The 21,987-nt window shown below is 36.9% G+C and overlaps 1 protein-coding gene across 4 annotated transcripts in view; it reads right to left on the bottom strand.

The window, feature by feature from the left end:
* Positions 1-21,987, bottom strand: part of MICU1 (mitochondrial calcium uptake 1) — a 224,209-nt gene that overhangs the window by 124,209 nt on the left and 78,013 nt on the right. For 3 of the 4 annotated variants that reach the window (XM_081822955.1, XM_081822956.1, XM_081822957.1), the window contains one exon: positions 12,339-12,382. In XM_081822955.1, coding sequence (XP_081679081.1) covers positions 12,339-12,382 — 44 coding nt within the window. Of the gene's footprint in view, positions 1-11,565; positions 11,740-12,338; positions 12,383-21,987 lie in introns of all 4 variants that reach the window. The other variant, XM_081822958.1, reaches the window with a different exon arrangement.

Below are 21,987 nucleotides of genomic sequence, written 5' to 3'. Positions count from 1 at the left end.
TCTGAGGATCACCAACCATTCTACACTGTTCTAATAACTACCATCTCCCAGGAAGCCCTCTAGATGAAGAATTTTTAAATCAGCCTGAACTCTAACACTTAAAGGTATCCCTTGAACACCACTGACCATTAAAGGTATATTAAGAATTTAAAAATTAGGGCCACCTGGGTGGCTCAGTCGTTAAGCGTCTGCCTTTGGCTAAGGTCATGATCCCAGGGTCCTGGGATCGAGCCCCACATCGGGCTCCCTGCTCCATGAGAAGCCTGCTTCTCCCTCTCCCACGCCCCCTGCTTGTGTTCCCTCTCTCACTGTGTCTCTTTCTGTCAAATAAATAAGTAAAATCTTAAAAAAAAAAAAGAATTTAAAAATTATAGTTTGCATATTTCATTGTGGGCCCTGTGCTAAGCACTTGAATTACATACACTTCTTTAAGTCCTCACTGCAATCCTATGAGATAGGTAATACTACTATTTGCACTTTACAGATGAGAAAACTGAAGTTCAGAGAAATTAAATAAGTAGTGCAAGGTGACAAGGCTATAAAATGGCAGGACAGGTCATGGTTTGACTCCAGAACCATTATATGTTATATTGTATCAAATGCAGAGAAATTACTTGCAACTTCTGAAATTGTTAATGGGGACTGAATATTTTCAGAGCGAAACAAGAGTTCACTATTGTAAAATATTAATCCTGGGGCTTTGCTTGTATCAGCTCAGTTATCTTGAAGAGGAAAGTCTAGTTAACAATGCAGGTGTACAATGTATTTTTATGCCTTGACTTGTTCAAATGCATATTTTAATCATTTTGAAAATGAGTATCAGTTCAAGAAGGTAATGGCTCTTCATGCTCTTAATTAATAGATGTTAGACTAAACTGTAATTGGAAAAGCTTTTTATTTAAGTTTGGAACTTAAAAAAATGCATCATGGCAAAGACAAATATGCAAAGCAAAAGCTATTCTCACACTTTCTCTGCAATCAAAGATCATCAATAGATGTTTAGGCTAAGTTGAGAGCCCATTTTTACTGGAACAGGAGAAAAAAATGTTTTGAGTATCTTTCACTTTGTGTAACCTCAAAACATGTTAGAGTATTTGGGCAAGGAAGTTATCTGGAACCAAGTCCTCCCATGTCAAAGTGAATTTCAAATCTTGTTTCATGATGGAAAAATGAAACATGAAGGTGTTAGAAATGTAATGTTTAGTCATGTTTATGCTTTCAAATCAACAATGATAAATCAAATGGGTAGTTGACCCCAAGTTCAAACAAAACAATCTAAAATAAAAATGTATTTAAAGACATATTAATAGATGTCTGAATATTTGGGGCAATCAAGTAAACTACACCCTCCTTGGGAGCACTTAATGATTATATTATCATTTCTTTTTTCAGCTTGAATCATCAAACACATGAATTAAATCAACATATTTTAGTAGTGGTGGAACTCAGAGACTGGAAAGAGACATTATGAATACTCCTCACAGCAATATAATTATTTCACACCATTCATAAGCTGCATCTGAAGAACAGCTCTATGCTACCAGAAAAACAAAATGATTCCAGCCTTTCCACAGGCAATAGGAACTTAGCATGCAAAGGACAAATCCTTGTTAAGGAAGCAAGCAAGAAAGCCCTCTTCTATAAAGTAACTGCTCCCTGACCTTTGGAACCTTAAAGGATTTATACTAGTGTCACCAAAATGAGTGATATTTATAGTGATAGAGATAAACAATCCCCCACTATCTAGTCTATGAAAAAAAAGTTTATTATTTTCAATACAAAAAGCTTATTCACAAGATATCCTTAATAATATAGTAAAACTTGATTTTGAATCCTTACTCAACAAAGGGTATCACCTTCAAGAGTCAAAGTTTCAAGAAGACCAGTGCTCTTTCGTCAACTATGGTGGCTGATTACCCAATACTGCAGATTCCAGAGACTTCCAAGCACTTTACCAATTCCTACCTCTTTTCTCGTCTCATTCTCTAAAAGGGACAGCTATTTGAGGCAAGTCATTTTAAATTTTCAAGCCTTAAACCATACAACTATCAAAGGGAAGAAAGAGTTTTTAGATGCCTTCTACAAATTGTCCTGCCACAATTACAGAAGTAGAAGCAGCTTTCCTCAATCACAGGTATTAAGTACCTTATCTGATATACTCTCCTTAGCACTATGCTTACTAGTTGTGCCATAGCTATTCTAAAACAGAATCTCCAGGCTTAGAAACATTGATACCGGGATCATCGATAAATTATTTTGACATAATCATTCAAGTATTTGTTGGTTTGTTTCAGAATGCAATTAAAAACAGAAGTAAGATAACCAACTGTACCAATAACAGGATAATTGGTTTGGGATTTGGTAAGAAGACTACTAAAAATATATCCCATTTTTTAAAAAAAGGAAGCACAGGAAAAATGTTATATAAAAGTAAAGAGCACACTGTGATCTCATTAATTATATCATTAATTATTTTAAAACAAAAGATATAATTTAGTTTAGTTTCTATTTCTATTAAGCAATACAAGAGTAATGTCTTTTTAAAAAATGAATAAATTTTAATAATTTATAAATTATAATTAAAGAGTGTAAGTCTTCAAAGATCTATTTAAAGAGTACTTCTCTTTTGCCAGATTACAACCTATATATTCTCTTTCATGATTTTCTTCATGCATTTGCTTGCTTTTCCAAGTTAAATTTGTTGATTAGCTCAAAAAAGCAAACTAATGCAGTCTTTCTAAATGTTCCATTTCTTTCCTGTTAAGCCATTTTATTGAACAAAGTGCAACTAAACTTATCTGTATTTATCATGTAAGAAATTTCAAAACAAAAGAAAAGATCAATTTTCACTTGAAATTACTGCTGCCAGTCACTGTTCCTGCTAACAGTTTAACTAGGAACATGACATCCTAAGACTAGTTAAATGACCCAATTGACTGAGTATCCCTTATACAACTTAGTGGTAACACTTTCTTGACCTTTTGTGTGACACATAATGTTAAAACTTCCTTTTAAATCATGCTAGGTATTATATTCTCAAGGGCCAGGGCAGTGTTTGAATTGTCATATTAAAGATAAAATACGTTAGTTTAAAGTGACAGGAATTGAATCATTCTGAAAGGAGCAGGGGGAAGGACATGAGCATGCACTGAACCTTTGTCCCTGAAGCATTACTATGGATTTTGGAACATTAATTAATTTAAAGCACATGCTGCTGAGTCAGTACCTGCCAGAAATCCTGATCAGAAGATGAGAAAAAGAAAAAAAATGGACATCGTCTGATTACATGAACAAAAACTCCAAAATCAAACATACATATCACAAAGTATTATAACATATAAGGACGAATTTAGATCTGTAATAAATTCACTGAACACCTATAAACAGGAAATGAGGAATACATAGAAATGTTTTATATATTATCTGCTAGGTACAGTAAAACAAAAACCCCAACACCTCAATTCCTAACCTCCCCCAAATGAAACACACAATTGTAGAAAAACTTCATAATACTATAAAAAGAAAATACATGAGTAATAGTCTGTTTCTTACAGAAATGGGAAGGCAAACATTTCATTTTTTGTCATGGGAAGTCAAAGCATTTCTTTAATTAAGGTTTCCTATTAGGATGTCTCGTGGATATAATATTTTTAAACTTCATGACAAATTTGTTGCTTTACCATCCATACTAAAATACAGGCAACCAAACTCAGATGAGTTTAAAGGATTAGTAACTACTCAAAGAGTTCAGAATGACTACTTAGAAACAGGTCTCCTACAAAATTATGTTGCACTAAATGAATTACTATTCACATTAGTGATAAAAAGCCAGCCATCATGGAGGATGGCATTTGATTAAGCAGTGTAGGTTAGCTGATTTAGCTGGGTACACCACTCCAAAGTATCTTCATAGGGACGCCTGGGTGGCTCAGTCGGTTAAGCGTCTGCCTTCAGCTCAGGTCATGATCCCAGAGTCCTGGGATGGAGTCCCGCATCAGGCCCCCTGCTCCGCGGGGAGCCTGCTTCTCCCTCTCCCTCTGCCTCTGCCTCTCTATCTCTCATGAATAAATAAATAAAAAAAACAAAAACAAAAACAAAGTATCTTCATATATCAAATGGGTTTAAAGATCTTTTTTTCAACAAATGAACTTCACTGTGAAATAAAATTCAACCCAAACTTACCATACTTCTCAAAACAAGCTTAGCAGAGTGATAAAAGTTCTTGACTGAGAAATACATGCTATTAGCAATTTACAAACCTAAAGCTGGGATTGATGTGACAGAGGCCCAGAGGATTTTACAACACATGGGTGAGATGAATCACTGCGAATGAAGGATACCTCAGATATGAGAAAACAAACCAGAGGTCTCTCTTTAGCTCATGGACTAGCTATTTAATCCCAGCCAATTGCTTCTTACAGAGAGCCCAAGGAGATTTTTACAGCTGATTTAACTGGCATGGAGAGAGCAATTAGGCAGAGGAGATGCTATTCTGTAGCATTTCATACAAACCAAGAGGATAATATATATGACAGCAGCTAACTCCTTTTATAAATTGCGTAAAGGGCTCAAAGTCATGGAAAGTAGCTATAATTTGTAGAGCCAGATACTTTACCACATTGTCCTGATTTTACTGAGAAGGTGATACTCAGAGAGGTTAAATGGTCTCTTGCCCAAGGTTACCTATCAAGTATGTAGAGAGCCCATTTATGAATATAGAATTGTCATATCCAAAGTCACACTCTTCATCCTGTGCTATTACATACTAAGAAGTACAGCAATCCATAATGTTGTATTTTTCCTACTCAAGGTCAGCATACTTACAACATCTACTAATTATTTACACAGAGCTATCAAATACTTAGATGCTCAAAATGGAAATCTCTTGGAAAATATTTCAGACACCAAAGCCAGATTTTCTTAGGGCTGTGGTATGTTACAAAAGAGCTAAATTTGCTAATTTGTAAGAAGAGAGAAAATTGAGAAAATGGCTTAAAAATAATTTAGAGAACTATGGATGCAAAAGAAGAAAGATGAACAAACAGCCTAAAAGTACAACAGAAAACTGCAACAGGTGTCAAAGGATTTCTTGAAATGCTGAATCAGAATGTTAAGTTCCTTGGTAATGCAATTACATTCTAAACTTTTGCTTGTTTAGACTCACTATAGTAAGTGGCCCTATTCAAATGATGCTACATTTAACACACAACCAATCAATATTTGAGAGTAAGTTTCGTCTGTAATAGAAATATTATTTTCTCTAATATCTTGATGACAATGAGCCAAGATCCAATTTTTCAAATACAGATGACAGTGCACACTTTAAGAGATCGTTTCAATAAAAAGAAAAGACACCGCATTTTTCAAAATGCTCAATAGTGTTCATGGCATATGAGAAAATAATGGAGCAAATAAAAATGAAGCTGAAATTCTGATTCCTAAGTTCAAGTATTAAAATTTATATACTCCTTATATTTTCTTTCTTTAAAAACACTATGTGGGTTCTCAGGTTAATAGGGGTTTCTAGTTGTACTTTATCAAAGCAGAAAAAATTAACTTCAACATGCTTAGCAAAAAGAAAGTGAAATATCAAGGGTTTTTTTTTTTTTTGCACAAATGGCATTTAGTATTAAAATAGCTACTTGACTAGAGAAATTTCTATTTACAAATTGATCATATAGACAAATTGCTTAGATATATGAATAAGATACCCCAGTGCTTAAGACTGAACTCTGAAGCCAGACTACAAATTTGGAATCATGCCTCTACTACCTACTAGCTTATATGATCTAATGTTAAAAAAAAAAATTATGTAGCTTCTTATTTGTAAAATGATGATAAAAGTAGTAAGCTATCTAAAAGAGTGGCTGTGTGGATTAAATGAGTTATATGTAAGCACTTAAAACAGTGTGTAAGGGTGACTGGCTGACTCAGTCCACACAGCATGCGACTCTTGATCTTGGGTCGTGAGTTCAAGCCCCACATTGCACGTGAAACCAAAACCAGAAAACAAAAATAGAGTGTAGCATGTGATAAACACTCAAAAAGCTTCAACTATTCTTCTTTTTCATATAGTTATTATTAGTAATAATTCCTGCAAGAGACAAATAGAGTCAAGTATTTTTCATTTAGACAGTTTACTTTAAATTGCAAAAATAAACAACTGACAACTAATGAGTGAATATGTTAATGTGGTTTTTAAAATGGGCTAAATCTTCAGCCCTAAAATAAATATGTGAATATGAAATACTTGCGGAGAACTTCAGGCTTCCAGGAATTACAGGATCCCTGCTATCTGAAAGTCTGCTTTATACCACTTCTCTTTCACGAAAGACCTATGCTGGTACCTGTTTTTGCTAACTGAAAAAAATCCAAAGAGGATTTTTGCTTTTATGAAAATGGTAATAGTTTCTTTGCTTTATGCTGTTTCAGCTTAATGAAGCTTCCATAGGAATGCTCTAATTTTAGACAGTGGGGGAAATCTGTGCATTCTCTTGGAATCTGCTACACTTTTTTTAAATAAAAAATTTCCCTATTATAAAAGTAAGACAACACAGGTGATAAACTCTATTGTAAAGATGGGATTGGTAGGGCAAATAAAAACATAAAAACATGGTGAAAAAAATCACACAATTCTGTCTATATATTTGTATTTATTAATAGAAAAACCTGAAGAAATATATCAATTCACCAAGAATTTAGACTTGACTTAGGTTCATCTTTGGAAACCAAAAGAGAGAAAGAGAGATGTGCCTAGTGAACAATGCAGAATTCCCATAACATCATAACCTGCTATATAAATGTGAGAATTAATAATTTTTTTTTAAAGATTTTATTTATTTATTTGACAGAGAGAGATAGCGAGAGCAGGAACAGAAGCAGGGGGAGTGGGAGAGGGAGAAGCAGGCTTCCCGTGGAGCCGGGAGCCCGATGCAGGACTCGATCCCAGGACCCCGGGACCATGACCTGAGCCGAAGGCAGACGCTTAACGACTGAGCCACCCAGGCGCCCCAAATGTGAGCAGAATTAAAACAGTTCAAATAAATGTGAAGATTCATCAAACTCTTGTCCCATGGAGCTTTCAGTCCCTCCCCTCTCCTAATTTACATTTCCTTGATCTACAATAAATTTCACATTACTATGCATGTCAAGAAGTAATATTATACTTGCCCTTATTCCACACTAAGATCTTATCTTTGATATAAAGTAAATAAACAACTTAAGTAAAAGCATTAAATAGGGGAAAATGCTCACATTTCCCTTGGGGAACCAAGACTTTCCCCTAAGCAGAATATCACTTTAAAGTTCATTTATCAATATTTTTTTTTATTTTTAAAGATTTTATTTATTTATTTATTTATTTATTTATTTATTTGATAGAGAGAGACACAGCGAGAGAGGGAACACAAGCAGGGGGAGTGGGAGAGGGAGAAGCAGGCTTCCCGCTGAGCAGAGAGCCCGATGTGGGGCTCGATCCCAGGATCCCGGGATCATGACCTGAGCGGAAGGCAGACACCCAACGACTGAGCCACCCAGGCGCCCCATATCAATATTTTTTTTAAAGAACTCTTATCTAGTAAGCAATTAAAAGCCTTTGGTTATATTAAAGCTTTGATTTTTAACTATGGCTGCCATTTTTTTTTTCTGCTGATAACTTTTTCTGTTATAAACACTGTAATCAGTTCTTCCTTTTCTAGGCTTTGACCATACTTTTATCTCTTTCACCTGAATGTGGACAATGTCATTTGGGGGGGGGGGGGAAACAATGTCATTTTAATTTGATGTAAAATATTTTTTCTGTTCCACATGTACAAATATTCTTGTAGGTATCATAAAAGAGAGGAATAAAACACACATTAACTCTTTCTTCCAAACTGGAGAGATTCTAAGGGTACTGTAAATACAAATAATGAAAAATGCAGTCCAGAGGGATGCTTTCTGAAATGTTCAGGTAGTGGTTGGGGGAAAAGGGAATTTGATAGGGAAGGAAGAATTAAAAAAACTATCTTCTGAAAAAGAAATACATGGTAAAATGATAACAATGAACAATTTACTTTCAATGGGCAATTCATTGTTACTTGACAAAGAGTATGAGCTTTACAAAGTTTTTAGAAGCGAGAAGAGGATTATGTCAAAACTCTGGAACATAGGTATTCCTTGCTTAAGAAACAATTTTACCTAGACCATGCAGTTTTCTACTGTAACTTAAAAAAAAAAAAAAATTGGTGATGTCTGGTCCAGAGAAGGTTGTCTATCACATACAACAGGAACAGAAAATCCAAAACAATTTCTATCTTTGATATGCTGAGGGAAAAAACGGAGGGCTAAGAGAAACAGGAAAATAAAGGGTATAACCACTTGAGATAAGCCACACCAATAAAAAACAGCAACTAAATCATTAAAGGAAAGAAATATTTGATGATTATATAATATAAAGCCTCCATTTAGAAATGATGCTTTGTTTTATAGACCAGTTATTATGTGATTAAAAAATTAAACCAGAGGGCGCCTGGGTGGCTCAGTTGGTTGGGCGACTGCCTTCGGCTCAGGTCATGATCCTGGAGTCCAGGGATCGAGTCCCGCATCGGGCTCCCTGCTCAGCGGGGAGTCTGCTTCTCCCTCTCCCGCTCCCCCCTCTTGTGCTCTTTCTCTCTCTCACTCTCTCTCTCAAATAAATAAATAAAATCTTAAAAAAAAAAAAATTAAACCAGAAAAATATAGCTTTTATTAAAGAAATAACCCAAACTTCATGAAGTAACTACATTAACAAGTCATAAGCAGAATGCATGGACATTGCAGGGGGAGGGTGCATTTTTAAAAAAATCGATGATATATTACACTAAAACAAAAGCCAGACTATATTTTGTATTTCCATCTGTATAATAGTGCTAGTACACTGTAGTGATATTCAAACATCCTTGAAGAGAAAAATCTGAACTTTCAAGCTCTGAGTTTTTGAACTTTAAAGACCCAGTCTGAATGTCTTTTAAAGTATCACCTATCTACAAAGCGTTTTCTTAAAGTGAAGGTACACCATCGCTTCTTTATATAAGGCCTGTGTTAGTAGATAGTTCTGAAATGCATAAAAGATGCAAGTGCCAATAATAATGTATTTCATGACTTTTCTACAAAGGAAATTGCTACTAAGAGTAAAGGATTAGTGTACATTAACACTAGGTAGTGATGGGCTCTGGAAAAAGATCCTCCCCCAAATTCAAAAGCTGCTTAATCAAATTCAGTTTCACTATCAGTTGAAACAGGAATGTTTCATTTACTTAAGAGCATTTTCTAGTCAAACAAAAGAAGAGAGAAGATGATAGGCACCAAAACAAGAAATAATTGTCCAATTATTTCTCAGTATCAGTTGGGCCTTCTTTTCTACTTTGCATTTAGAAGCTGTATGAAATTCAAACACAAATGAGAAAACTCCGCAAAATGATACTGTTTCTACATTTGTTCTTGCTTTCAATGACAAAAAGGCTAAAGTGCAATTCAATTAAAAGACAATAAAATAAGGCGGTGTTACCTACTGGTCAAATGATACACTTTATTACATGGTGTGTTAAAAGTTAAAACAATGGGCGGGGGGGATAAGAAGATGGGAGTAAATCTCTAAGTAGTTCATAACTAGTTTATCTTTCAAGTTAAAACAAGAGAAAGAAAATGACCCATTTAAAAATCAAAGCAAGTTTAAAAGGAAATTCCTCTAGGGTATTAGTTTTGGACTAAATTTCTGGCCATCTTGCATAAAATGTACTATAATTACTACACAAATCTGTTTTTTCAAGAGGAAATTGTCTTAGGATTTATACACTCTGGAAGCTGCTACTTAAGAATTAAGATATTCTGACTGAGAGAAAGAGAGACATGAAGATCTAAAGGAAAATAATAAGATCAACAGTTGAATAAGCATTGATGATCCTTATTACAAATATCACAAATACATGGCAAAAATCCCTGGAAAAACTTCTAAACTGATAAAACCCTAATGAATGTTGTATACCTCATTATACAAGGTTTAAAAACAGCACAGAAACTACTTTCTTAAACTTCATATGAAATAAAAGACTATTCATAAAGACATAAACCAGAGGTGAACTTAGTTTAAAAATCCTATTTAAGAACCATAACCTTCAGGATATATTTGATGGAAATTAATACAGTACTTAAATGAAGTACTTGGCAAAGGGATTAAATATGCATATCATAACGTGGATGAAAGAAAAATCCATGCACTCTTTGCTAGGGGACAAGCTGGCTGGCTCAGTTCTACACTACCCCTATGCGAGTCTACCATTCCTCTATTCTCTTGCAGAACCTGTTCCCCTGGTCAACTTTCATATGCCTGAATTTCATATGAGTCATACTTTGAACCATTATACGTTGAGATCCCTAAATCCTACTTTCCTACTCCCATTTCAGAGCCCAAACATTTGCACTACAATCTGTCATAAAGTCTGCCTTCTAAACAAAGTCCTGCCGTTTTCATCTCTACAGCAAGGCGGGCACTCAAATACTTATAATGTCTTACTGCAGTTTACTTTTGTTATTTTATAAAAATAAGTGAAAACAGAAAAATGCAGATGATACTAATGGGAGGAAATATAGAGCTCATAAACTGAATATGATTGAAACAAAGGTGGAGCTCACCGGTCATGCCCAGAGCTGCAAATTTTTAGCCTCAAGTGGACAGTTATGGGCTGAAATGAAAAATTTAAGGAGCATTTATGAAACATGGGTGACCACTAGAGATTTTATATTTGGGAGACCTCTAGGAATGGAAATTCTCCTATAACATGTAAATTTGCTGTTCAACTTGCACATATTCAACTTCTTTACATGTTTTCAGATTTACGTATATATAAATATAATAGAGAATAGAAATCTCATGCTACTCTGAATTCCTTCAGTGACCAAAAACTGTGATTTGTTAGACTGATTTTGCTATAACATATCACTGACTTAATGAGCCATATCTCCAAAGAATATGTGATTGATTAGTTGATTTTTCCAAGTCATCAAATGTTTATTGGTCCCCTCCTCTATGGCAGACATATGCTGGACTCTGAGTGACACAAAGACAGATAAAACAGGGGCCTGATTTGCCAGAGATTCTGAAATAAGACCCTGACATCAGTGCCTGAAATAACCTTCACATGGATATGGTACTTGATTATACATGAGGCAGAGACAACCAAGGATCAAAGATGTGGCTGTCCCAAAGCAGAGCCAGCTCTGAACCTGTCTCCTAACATTCTAGTTCAATGCTGTTTTTGATCATTTTTTCTTTTAGAATATGTGACTTTAAAAAGAGCATACCCAGATGAAGGCAATGGGCCATATGAATGGGAAAGGCAATTGTTAGGCTGGAAGCCTTGACTGAGATCGCTCAGCTCTTAAGGTGGCCACTCGTTCTTTCCACCTGTGCAAAAGATCTTCCTATTTATATCTTCACCTTATGAGTACATAGAGTTTTATATAATGATGCAGGATCGACATATTCCTGCAAGATCAGCTTCTACTAACCCTGACCTCCACCCATTTAGACCCCTCTTGTGATCCTGCCTTTTCCAGCCACTGCATGATTTTCCTTCTGATTTCCTTCTTTTTAAGCTTTGTAGAGCCATCCCGGGCTCTCTCTTCTTTCTGATGTGCTTTCTTCCTCCTCTGTAAAATTGACCTTTTACTTTTCTTTCTGACCCTGTGTAATACTTTCTTTTTCTTTTTGTAGAGCTCAGCCTGAAAGGGAAAAACATGTTTAACTGACTGCTTTGAGATGATAAAATTGAAAGTTTCATTTCCTATACTTGAAGAACAATTAATTATGTGATTTATTTGTGCATAAAATAAAGAATTGAAAGAAAGTATAATGCAAATGTATATGCAAATTTGGGGTGGCCTTCATAATTATTATAAAAGCACCAGTAAAGACTTCTATAATTTTCTAGTTAGGATTACTGCTACAGAGTGTCAAAGTCTGAGGAAGGTCAAATCAAATAAGTGTTTTTATAAGAAATGCAAATGTACTATTGGGGGCTTGTTAAGCTTTATGATGGCAATTGAATTAAAATGCAAATGTCAACATACACCGAATTAGTCCTTACTATATATAGCAGGCTACCCATGAGTGTTACCTTATATGGAAAAATGTAGAAAAACCTGCCTGATTTTTTTGGTAGAAGCATCTGAAGGCACTTATAGGCCTTCCAACCTAAGAAACATGCTCTTTTGACAAGAAGAACAGGCATTCAGAAATTTCTCACAAATAATTCTAGAGGAACTTTAAAATCTTCTTAGTAAACAACAGGGATATATATTAGGTGTCATAGCTCGCTCACCTTTCCATCAAAGCGTTTTATTGTATACTGATCTAGACCCAAGTCTGTAAAAGAGAAAAAAAAAAAACAGTATTTAGTCAATGATCAGAACTCAAATAAAACATGAAATGACAGCTCTCTGTCATTTCCAATTATTCAATTAAATATACTAGATGGTTTAGCCACAACATTATTCAAAGGTTATGGGAATGAAAAATTTTTCCACTTTTGGATTCACAGTGTCAGTGCTAAAAGATCTAACCTTTATTTTACATACGAGAAAGTTGAGGCTCTGAGAAGATAAAGAGGATAAAAATTCATGTGCAAACCTGTTCAACAGTAGAGCTAAACTAGAACCTGGACTCTTTCAAGGGCGGGCTGTTTTCATTATATCAATGTGCTATATTACCTTTAAATAAGGTGGAGGGTATTAGTTTAATCTGAATGCATAATAATTTTTTTAGTATCAAGTTAAAGAGAGAATAGTTAATATCAAATAAATTTTGCAATACACCTAAACAAATACAATAGACCATCCTAATATTACCTTTTAAAGTAGGGTTAAGTAACAAATATTTTCTCTGCGAATACCTAGCATCTAATTCTAAGCACTGTGAAAGATGTAAGTAATTAAGTATCCTTGAGGGCAGGGATTATTTGTCTTTGACTACTGCTTTCTCCTGGCCCTTGGCATAGTGCTTGATCAATAAATACTTATAAAAAAAGTTAACGAGTAAGATATAAGCCTGGCCCTGAAGAGTCACAATTTAGTTAGAAAGGCATACACATATAATAATTAACACTACAAGGGAGCATATAACTAGTTCAATAAAGTGGTGCTTTGGGAGGTTTTAGAGTGGAGAAATCAGTTCATAATTACACTTACTTTTCTTGCATAATTACTCAGTTCTTTTCTTTTGGTTCTCACTGCATTCATGATAGTTCAGGCCCTTATCTCATTACATTCACGGTATTACAACGATCAGATTATCTTCCTAGAGGAAGCTTTTTGCATTTCTGCTTCTACACATTTAGTTACATATTTTCCTTACCTAAAATGTGCTTCACTTCTAGCAGCCTGCCCTGAACAAAATAAACCACTGACTGCAAAACAGAGGTAAGTCAGGAAACAGAAGGAAATTTAAAACAAAACGAAACAAAACAAAAACCAAATCTAATTTGAAACCTCACATATATTCAAGAAGACAGCACAGTCATAAAGGCAGAACATACTTCTATGACAAAAGAACAGAGAAGAAAGAGTTGTAGACAACTATGTTTGCTTATCTCCTATTTTTTTTAAGTTTTATTTATTTAAGTAATCTCTACACCCAATGTGGGGCTCGAACTCACAACCCTAGATCAAGAGTCACATGCCCCTTTGAGCCCCTATCTCATCCTATTTTTTAATAAACTGTCAAAAGGTTAGGATAAGGTTTCCTCCGAGGACCACTGCAAAAAAGACAACAGAATGGAAAATAGAAAATATAAGAGAGAATTATAGAAAAGCAGAGACTTAATACTAGAGGTCTAATATCATACAAGACCTTTTCTCATTCAGAAATAGCAAAGAAATTTTGTACAAAAGAAAAAAATAGGGAGGAAATAATCCAAAAATATTAGTACAGGGGCACCCGGATGGCTCAGTTGTTAAGCGTCTGCCTTCGGCTCAGGTCATGATCCCACAGTCCTGGGATCAAGCCCTGCATCGGGCTCCCTGCTCCGCAGGAAGCCTGCTTCTCCTTCTCCCACTCCCCCCCTGCTTGTGTTGCCTCTCTCACTGTGTCTCTCTCTGTCAAATAAATAAATAAAATCTTAAAAAAAATATATTAGTAGAAAATTTCTCAGAGCTGAAGAGTAACACAAGCTAGGGCTTACCAAGTGTTCTAATAAGCAAAATGAACAAGAACTGTGTACAACTCAGTATATGCTTATGAAATTTCAGAATACCAAGAATAAGAAAATCCTAAGACTTTCCAGAAAAAACCTTGGTCCTTTATAAAAGAATGAGAATCAGACTAGAATCAGGTATCTCATGAGTAAACTTGGTACATCAACTAAGGGAAATACATGCTTACTAGTAATTAGAGTAGTCCTAAAAGTCCACTGTCCAAAAGAAATATAATGTGAGCAACAAATGTGAACCATATGTATAATTTAAAATTTTCTAACAGTTAATAATTTTAATTATTCTTAAAATAATCAAAAGAAACCAGTAAAATTAATTTTAATATAATTTATTTAACAAAATATATTCAAAATAGCATCATTTCAATGTCTAATCAATATAAAAATTATTAATGAGATATTTTAACCTTTTCATGCTAAGTTTTCAAAATCTGTTGTGCATTTTACAATTATTGCACATCTCAATTCAAACTAGCCACATTTCAAATTATTCGAGTAATACCTAAAAGAACTAAAAAAAAGTTAACTTAAAACTTAAAAAGTGGTAGCTTATGTGACATGGAATCAGAGGGTGGCGAAGATGGAACAGATTTGTGTTTTCACTGAATGCTCTTTGTTATAGTTTGGAAAATATTTTACCATGTACCTTCGCAAAAAATAAAAAAAGGAGGGGCATGTAAGGACAACTTGGCACACACTGAGAATTCCTGTCATTTATAAGCAAATACAGATATAAAATAGGCCAAGAGATTAATACTTTTAAGATGAAAAAAATGATTATTTCATCTTATTATATTTAGATTTCTTTACCTGTCAAATGAAGCAGATGGTCAGATTAGATCAGTTCTTAACATGACTGGGGTGGATGTAGTATGGGAAATGTGGATGGATGAAATAATTCAAGCTATTCTTACTCACTACTCCTCTAGAGCTTCTATTAGGTCCAATTACTGGGAGGAGGGAGAGTATGGAGAAGGAAGGGGAAAACACAGACTGTGTAGTATGAAAATGATACTCAAGTGACTCCCCTATAACATGGTTCCCTTCCATTTCTCCACCTCTGCTCTTCGGGTCCATGCTTAGAAACACTGGACATTATGCTGTTTTCCTTAAGGTGCTTCCTGTGACTCTTAAACTTTTATCCAAAGAAATTTCGAAGTCATTAAATGCTCCTAGTGTGATGTAAACACTATCTTATTGTTATTACTAATGAGAAAGCTGAAGCTCAGAAAGATAAAATGAATGTTTTCTGATTTTGTCTAAAAACCTTTTAATTGTGGCGGTTGGCTCTCTTCTTGAGCCCACACCAAAAATAATATAAATGTGCATAAGTGCTGTAAGAATACTCTCAGTAGGGTGCCTGGGTGGCTCAATTGGTTAAGCATCTGCCTTCGGCTCAGGTCATGATCCCAGGGTCCTGGGATCGAGCTCTGCATCAGGCTCCCTACTTGGTAGGGAGTCTGCATCTCCCGCTGCGTTCCACCCGCCCCCCGCCCCCGCCTATCCTCGCTCGCTCTCTCTCAAAAATAAATAAATAAATAAATAAAAGAATACTCTCAGTTTAAGCTTCATTTTTTTTTTTTAAAGATTTTATTTATTTATTTGAGACAGAGAGAATGAGAGAGAGAGCACATGAGAGGGGGGAGGGTCAGAGGGAGAAGCAGGCTCCCTGCCGAGCAGGGAGCCCGATGCGGGACTCGATCCAGGGACTCCAGGATCATGACCTGAGCCGAAAGCAGTCGCTTAACCAACTGAGCCACCCAGGCGCCCCTCAGTTTAAGCTTCATAACGAACATTTAAAAGACTTGTTTTATTTTTTTATGCTTTTAATTTAAATTCAACTAATTAACTAATTAACATGTAATGTTAATTACATGTAGGTGCATACATGTTTAAAATGTATTATTCTGTCTTCTTCATGAATTGACTCTCTTATCATTATGTAACTGACCTTTATGCTAATATTTTTTTGCTCTGAAGTCTACCTGGTCTCATATTTATGTAGCCACTCTTTATTTTGATTCATTTTTCTTATTATATCTTTTTCCATCCTATCACCTTATGTGTTTATTTTGGGTGGGGAGGGCCAGAGGGAGAGACTGGTTGGTTGATGATTGATTGATTTAGGGTGGGGAGAGAGAGAATCTTAAGCAGGCTCCACACCCACTGCAAGCCCAACACAGGGTTCAGTCTCATAACCCTGAGATCATGACCTGAGCTGAAATCAAGTCGGATGCTTAACCGACTGAACCACTCAGGCATCCCTCCATCCTATTACTTTTAATCTACCTAAATATAGCAGTATCTTTAAAATGGGTTTCCTGTGGACAACATATAATTGGATTTTATTTTTTATCCAATATCATAGTTTCCACCTTCTAATTAATGTGTTTAGAGGATTTGTATTTAATGTAATTTTTGATATGTTTGGTTTTAGGTCTACCATTTTATTGTTTTTTTTTTTTTAAAGTTTATTTATTTATTTGACAGAGAGAGACACATTAAATTGGTTCTATCTCAGGGATAGAATATAAAAGAGGGAGGGAGGGAGAGATAAGGTAAGGGGAGGGGAGTGGAATGGGCTTTTTTTTTTTTTTTTAAGATTTCATCCATTTATTTGAGAGAGAGAGCATGCACAAGCGGGGTGCGGGGAGAGGCAGGCAGAGAGGGAGAAGCAGACTCCCCACTGAGCAGGCAGCTGGACATGGGGTTCATTCCCAGGACACCAAGATCACAAAGGCAGACACTTAACTGACTGAGCCACCTTAAGTCACCTCTGGAATGGACTTCTGAGGTTGGCTTGATTTCTTACAACTCTGCCATCCATATGAGAAGAACAGATTCTGGGTAGCTCCTGGCATCCTAACTACAAGGGCTTTAGGAGCTCTGTGTCAGAAACCAAGGACAGAGAACAATACATATGTTTCTTATTGTTTTGGAAGGGGTCATAAATTTTTTCCATAAAAGGTCAAATAGAAAGTATCAAAAAAAAAAAAAAGTACCTTAAGTGGAGCACTGGGTGTTATACGCAAACAAAGAATCATGGAACACTACATCAAAAACTAATGATGTAATGTATGGTGATTAACAGAACATAATAAAATTTAAAAAAAAAGAAAATATCTTAGGCTTTGTGGGCCACATATAGTCTCTGTTGCAACTATTTAACTCTGCTATTGCATGAAAGCTGTCATAAATAATACCTAATGAATGAGTCTGGATATACTCCAATAAAACTCTTTTATGGACACCTAAATTTGAGCTTCATATAATTTTCAGGTGTCACAAAGTATTCTTTTTTTTTTTTTAAAGATTTTATTTATTTTTTTGAGAGTAAGCGAGAGAGAAACAGCATGAGAGGGGGGAGGGTCAGAGGGAGAAGCAGGCTCCCCGCTGAGCCAGGAGCCCGATGTGGGACTCAATCCCAGGACCCTGGGATCATGACCTGAGCCGAAGGCAGACGCTTAACCATCTGAGCCACCCAGGCACCCCAAAGTATTCTTTTTTAAATGAGAAAAAAAAAAAAAGTAAAAACCTGTCTCGGCTCATAGGCCATATAGAAACAGGCAGTTCACTGTTGCTGACCAACACCTGCTCTATACTCAGCAACACTGCAAGGAACTAAAAGTAAAAGTAGAAGACAAGGTTCTTCAACAGAAGTAACTTACCTTGTTGGAGAGAAAACAGTAGCACAAAAAAACTTCAAAAATATATTCATTGTCTGTACTTTCCTATGTTTTCCTATTACTAAATTAGTGCCCTTTTGTTTCAGCTTAAAGAACTTCCTTTAACATTTCTTTTCTTTTTTTTTTTTAAGATTTATTTATTTATTTGACAGAGAGAGACACAGCGAGAGAGGGAACACAAGCAGGGGGAGTGGGAGAGGGAGAAGCAGGCTTCCCGCGGAGCAGGGAGCCCGATGTGGGGCTGGATCCCAGGACGCTGGGATCATGACCTGAGCAGAAGGCAGACGCTTAATGACTGAGCCACCCAGGTGCCCCTCCCTTTAACATTTCTTATAAAGCTAGTCTAGTAGTGATGAACTCCTTTAGTGTTTGCTTGTCTTGAAAACTCTCTCTCTCCTTCAATTCTGAAGGACAGCTTTGTTGGGTAGAGTGTTCTTGGTTAGCAGTTTTCTGCTTTGAGCACTTTCTGTAAATGGTGCCATTTTCTTCCAATTTGCAAAGTTTCTGCTGAAAAGTCTGCTTATAGTCTTGTGGAGGTTCCCTTATACATAACAAGTTGTTTTTCTCTTGTTGCTTTTAAGATTCTCTCCTTGCCTTTAACTTTTGACACTTAATTATAATGTGTCTTAGTGTGGGTCTCCTTGGATTCATCTTATTTGTTTGTTTATTAAAGATTTTATTTATTTATTTGACAGAGAGACACCTCAAGAGAAGGAACACAAGCCGGGGGAGTGGGAGACGGAGAAGCAGGCCTCCCGCCAAGCAGCGAGCCCGATGCAGGGCTCGATCCCAGGACCCTGGGATCATGACCTGAGCCGAAGGCAGACGCTTAACGACTGAGCTACCCAGGCGCCCCTGGATTCATCTTATTTAGAACTGAGCTCCTGGATCTGGATGTCTGTCTCCTTCCCCAGCTCAGAGAAATTTTCAGACATTACTTGTTCAAATAAGATTTCTTTTCTGCCCCTTTCTCTTTTCTCCTTCTAGGCCTCCTATAATGTGGATGTTGGTCCACTGGTGTTGTCCCGTAAGTTCCTTAAGCTATCTTCACTCATTCTTATTCTTTTCTCTTTTTGCTACACTGATTGAATAGGTCACTGCTTTTTCTTCAAGTTCACTGATCCTTTCTTCTGCTTCAGCTACTCTGCTGTTGAACCCCTCTATTGTATTTTTCAGTTCAGTTATTGTATTCTTCAGCTCTGTGACTTCTATTTGATACTTTCTTATATTTTCTCTCTTTGCTGAAATTCTCACTTTATTCACACATTATTCTGCTGAGTTTGGTAAGCATCTTTGTTATTTCAAACTCTTTATCAAGTAAATCACTTATCTCCATTTCATTAAGGTCTTTTTCTGAGGTTTTATCTTTTTTCCTTTGGAATATATTCCTCTATTTCTTCATTTTCTTTGACTCTCTGTGTTGGGTTTCCATGCATTCAACAAAACAGCCACCTCTCTCAATCCTAAAGGAATGACCTCATTTAGAAATTCAACCTTACTGTTCAACCCTGCCCTAGTTCTTGGTTTTCTCTCAAACCTTTGATTGTCCAAGCAGCCTACTTTACTCTTAGAGGCTCCTAGTAGTTGAGGATATGCCAAGACCTTCTCAGTATGTCAAAGAGGAGAATCTCAGTCAGCACCTAGATTCAAACTAATTGGAAGCCAGAGTCTCAGGTAGCAGCTTTTTTGAGGGGAGGAAGGAAGAAGGAGAGGGAGAGAGAGAATCCCAAACAGGTTCCATGCCCAGCATGGAGCCCAATGCAGAACTTGATCCCAGAACCCATGAGATCATGATCTGAGCTAAACCAAGAGTTGGACACTTAACCGACTGAGCCACGCAGGTGCTCCAAGTAGCAGCTTTTGAAGTATGCAAATATACCTCTTTCAGGGGAAGACTGGGAGATGGGTGTTTTTGTTTGCTGCTTCTGCACTGAGCCCTGAATGATAGCCAGTTAAAAATTGTTTTTTGTTTGTTTCTTATTATCCACTGAATCTGTAAACACAAGCCCCACTGCTACTAGAGCCAAATTATTAAAAGCTGTGTCCTCTGGGCGGAAGCCACAAAAGCTGGGAAGCCAAGTATGTACAGAAGCTCCTTTCTCAGAAACTTACCACCTGGGGCAGGGCAGAGAGAGGATGAAGATGACACCCATGAGTCTCCCCAGTCTCTGGAGAGGATTATAGCTGGCCCCTAGATGTGTGTTTAATTAGAAGCCTGTTCTCAGGCCACAGCTATAAAGATAAGCCAATAAGCCTCTATCACAGAAAAACTTGGGGTATTTTTCGGTCTCAGGTTGCTGCACTGTGCCCTGGGGAGGAAGCCAATTAAGAACTGTTTCTCCATTTGTTACAGTCCCATGGCACCTGCAAACATAAACCCTAATGGCCAGGATAGCCAGGTGATCAAGGGGTGTGTCCTAGGTGGCAGTGACACAAACCAGAGCTCCAGACATGTGCACAGGTTCCCTTCCAGAAGATCCTGGTGACCTGGAGTGAGGCAGAGGGAGAGTACAAAGATAGCTCCCACTGACTTCCAAGGTCTTTGCAGAGTATTTCAGCAGTCCTTCAGATGTGCGTTAAACCAGAAGCCTGCTCCACAGGCCAAAGCTTCAAAACAAGCCAATAGGCCTCTTTCACAGAAAGACTGGGGATGTATTTCAGTCTGTTGTCTCTGCACTGTGCCCTGGTTAAGAACTGTTTCTCTGTTTGATACAGTCCTATAGAACCTACAAATGTGAGTCCTGCCTCTGCATGGGCCCTTTGTTTTTTTGGCCTCCAAATTCATTTTATTTATTTATTTATTTTATTATGTTATGTTAGTCACCATACTTCATCATTAGTTTTTGTTAGTCACCATAACTTCATCATTAGTTTTTGATGTAGTGTTTGCATGGGCCCTTTGGATGTTGTAGACATAAGGCCTCTTGGCTTTAAAGCTAGATGTTCAGGAGGCTCATCTCTCAGGTGCAGGTCTCAAAAACTGGGGTGCCAGCTGTGGGGTTCAGTGCCCCAGCTCCTCCAGTAGAAGCTCAGGGTTGTGAATTCCCTCCTGACTACTGGTTGCTGTGCCAGGGATGGGGTCTATGGCAAGAATGTGTCTCAGCCTCTCCTATCTATTTCAGTGTGGGTTTTTTTCTCATTTGCCCAATGTGTAGGAGTCGCTCATCTAGTTTTTGGGTTTCTTTCAGAGGAAATTGTTTTGTATGTAGCTACAGATTTGGTGTGTCTGTGGGAGGAGGTTCAGAATCCTCCTACGTCACCATCTTGAGCCAGAACCCACTGTATATGATCAAGTATAAAATTATGTGTCTCAAAGTAAAGGTAAGATTATTAAATGCATGAAGGGTCATCCCAGAGGGAACATGAAGTTCAGGATAAGTAAATCACAGTATGATCTATGTTTACCTTTTTACATTCTTTTCACGTTCCACAGAGACAAAATCAGGTCAATATAAATACTGTCAGCCAGTGGGATATGGTGGAAAGGAAATAGGGATCCTCTTTACTCTAACTAAAGCTCAAGTTTTTCTATATAGTTCTTTAAAAATTCTCCCATTGCTGCTGCTTCTCCCAATCATTGGCTGGCTATGTAATACTGGTTACTACAGTAGCAAGAGTCACTCAAAGCCCAGAGCCTGAAGCAACTGCCTTATCCACTATACCTGGGGATGGTGCAGACATGAGGATTGAACAGAAAGGAATATGAGACATATTCAAGTATATACTATACTTTTTTTCCCATTTAATGTATTGGCTACTCTAAATTTTCTTGGTATTCAGTGCAGAAATATTCTTAGTCAGCTTTTTACTGAACTTCACTAGCTCTCCACTCTTTTTTTTTTTTTTTAAGATTTTATTTATTTGACAGAGAGAGAGAGCATAAGCAGAGGGAGAAGGAGAAGCAGGCTCCCCACGGAGCAGGGAGCCCGATGCAGGGCTCGATCCCAGGACCCTGGGATCATGACCTGAGCTGAAGGCAGACACTTAACCGACTGAGCCACCCAGGCACCCTAGCTCTCCACTCATTTCAAAACTGCTTAGGGGTACCTGGGTGGCTCAGTCTGTTGAGTGCCCGA

This window comes from Leptonychotes weddellii, chromosome 6 (assembly GCF_054177405.1).
Source record: "Leptonychotes weddellii isolate Sample4059 chromosome 6, ASM5417740v2, whole genome shotgun sequence".
NCBI classification, from domain to species: Eukaryota; Metazoa; Chordata; class Mammalia; order Carnivora; family Phocidae; genus Leptonychotes; species Leptonychotes weddellii.
This window is presented reverse-complemented; position numbering and strand designations above follow the sequence as displayed.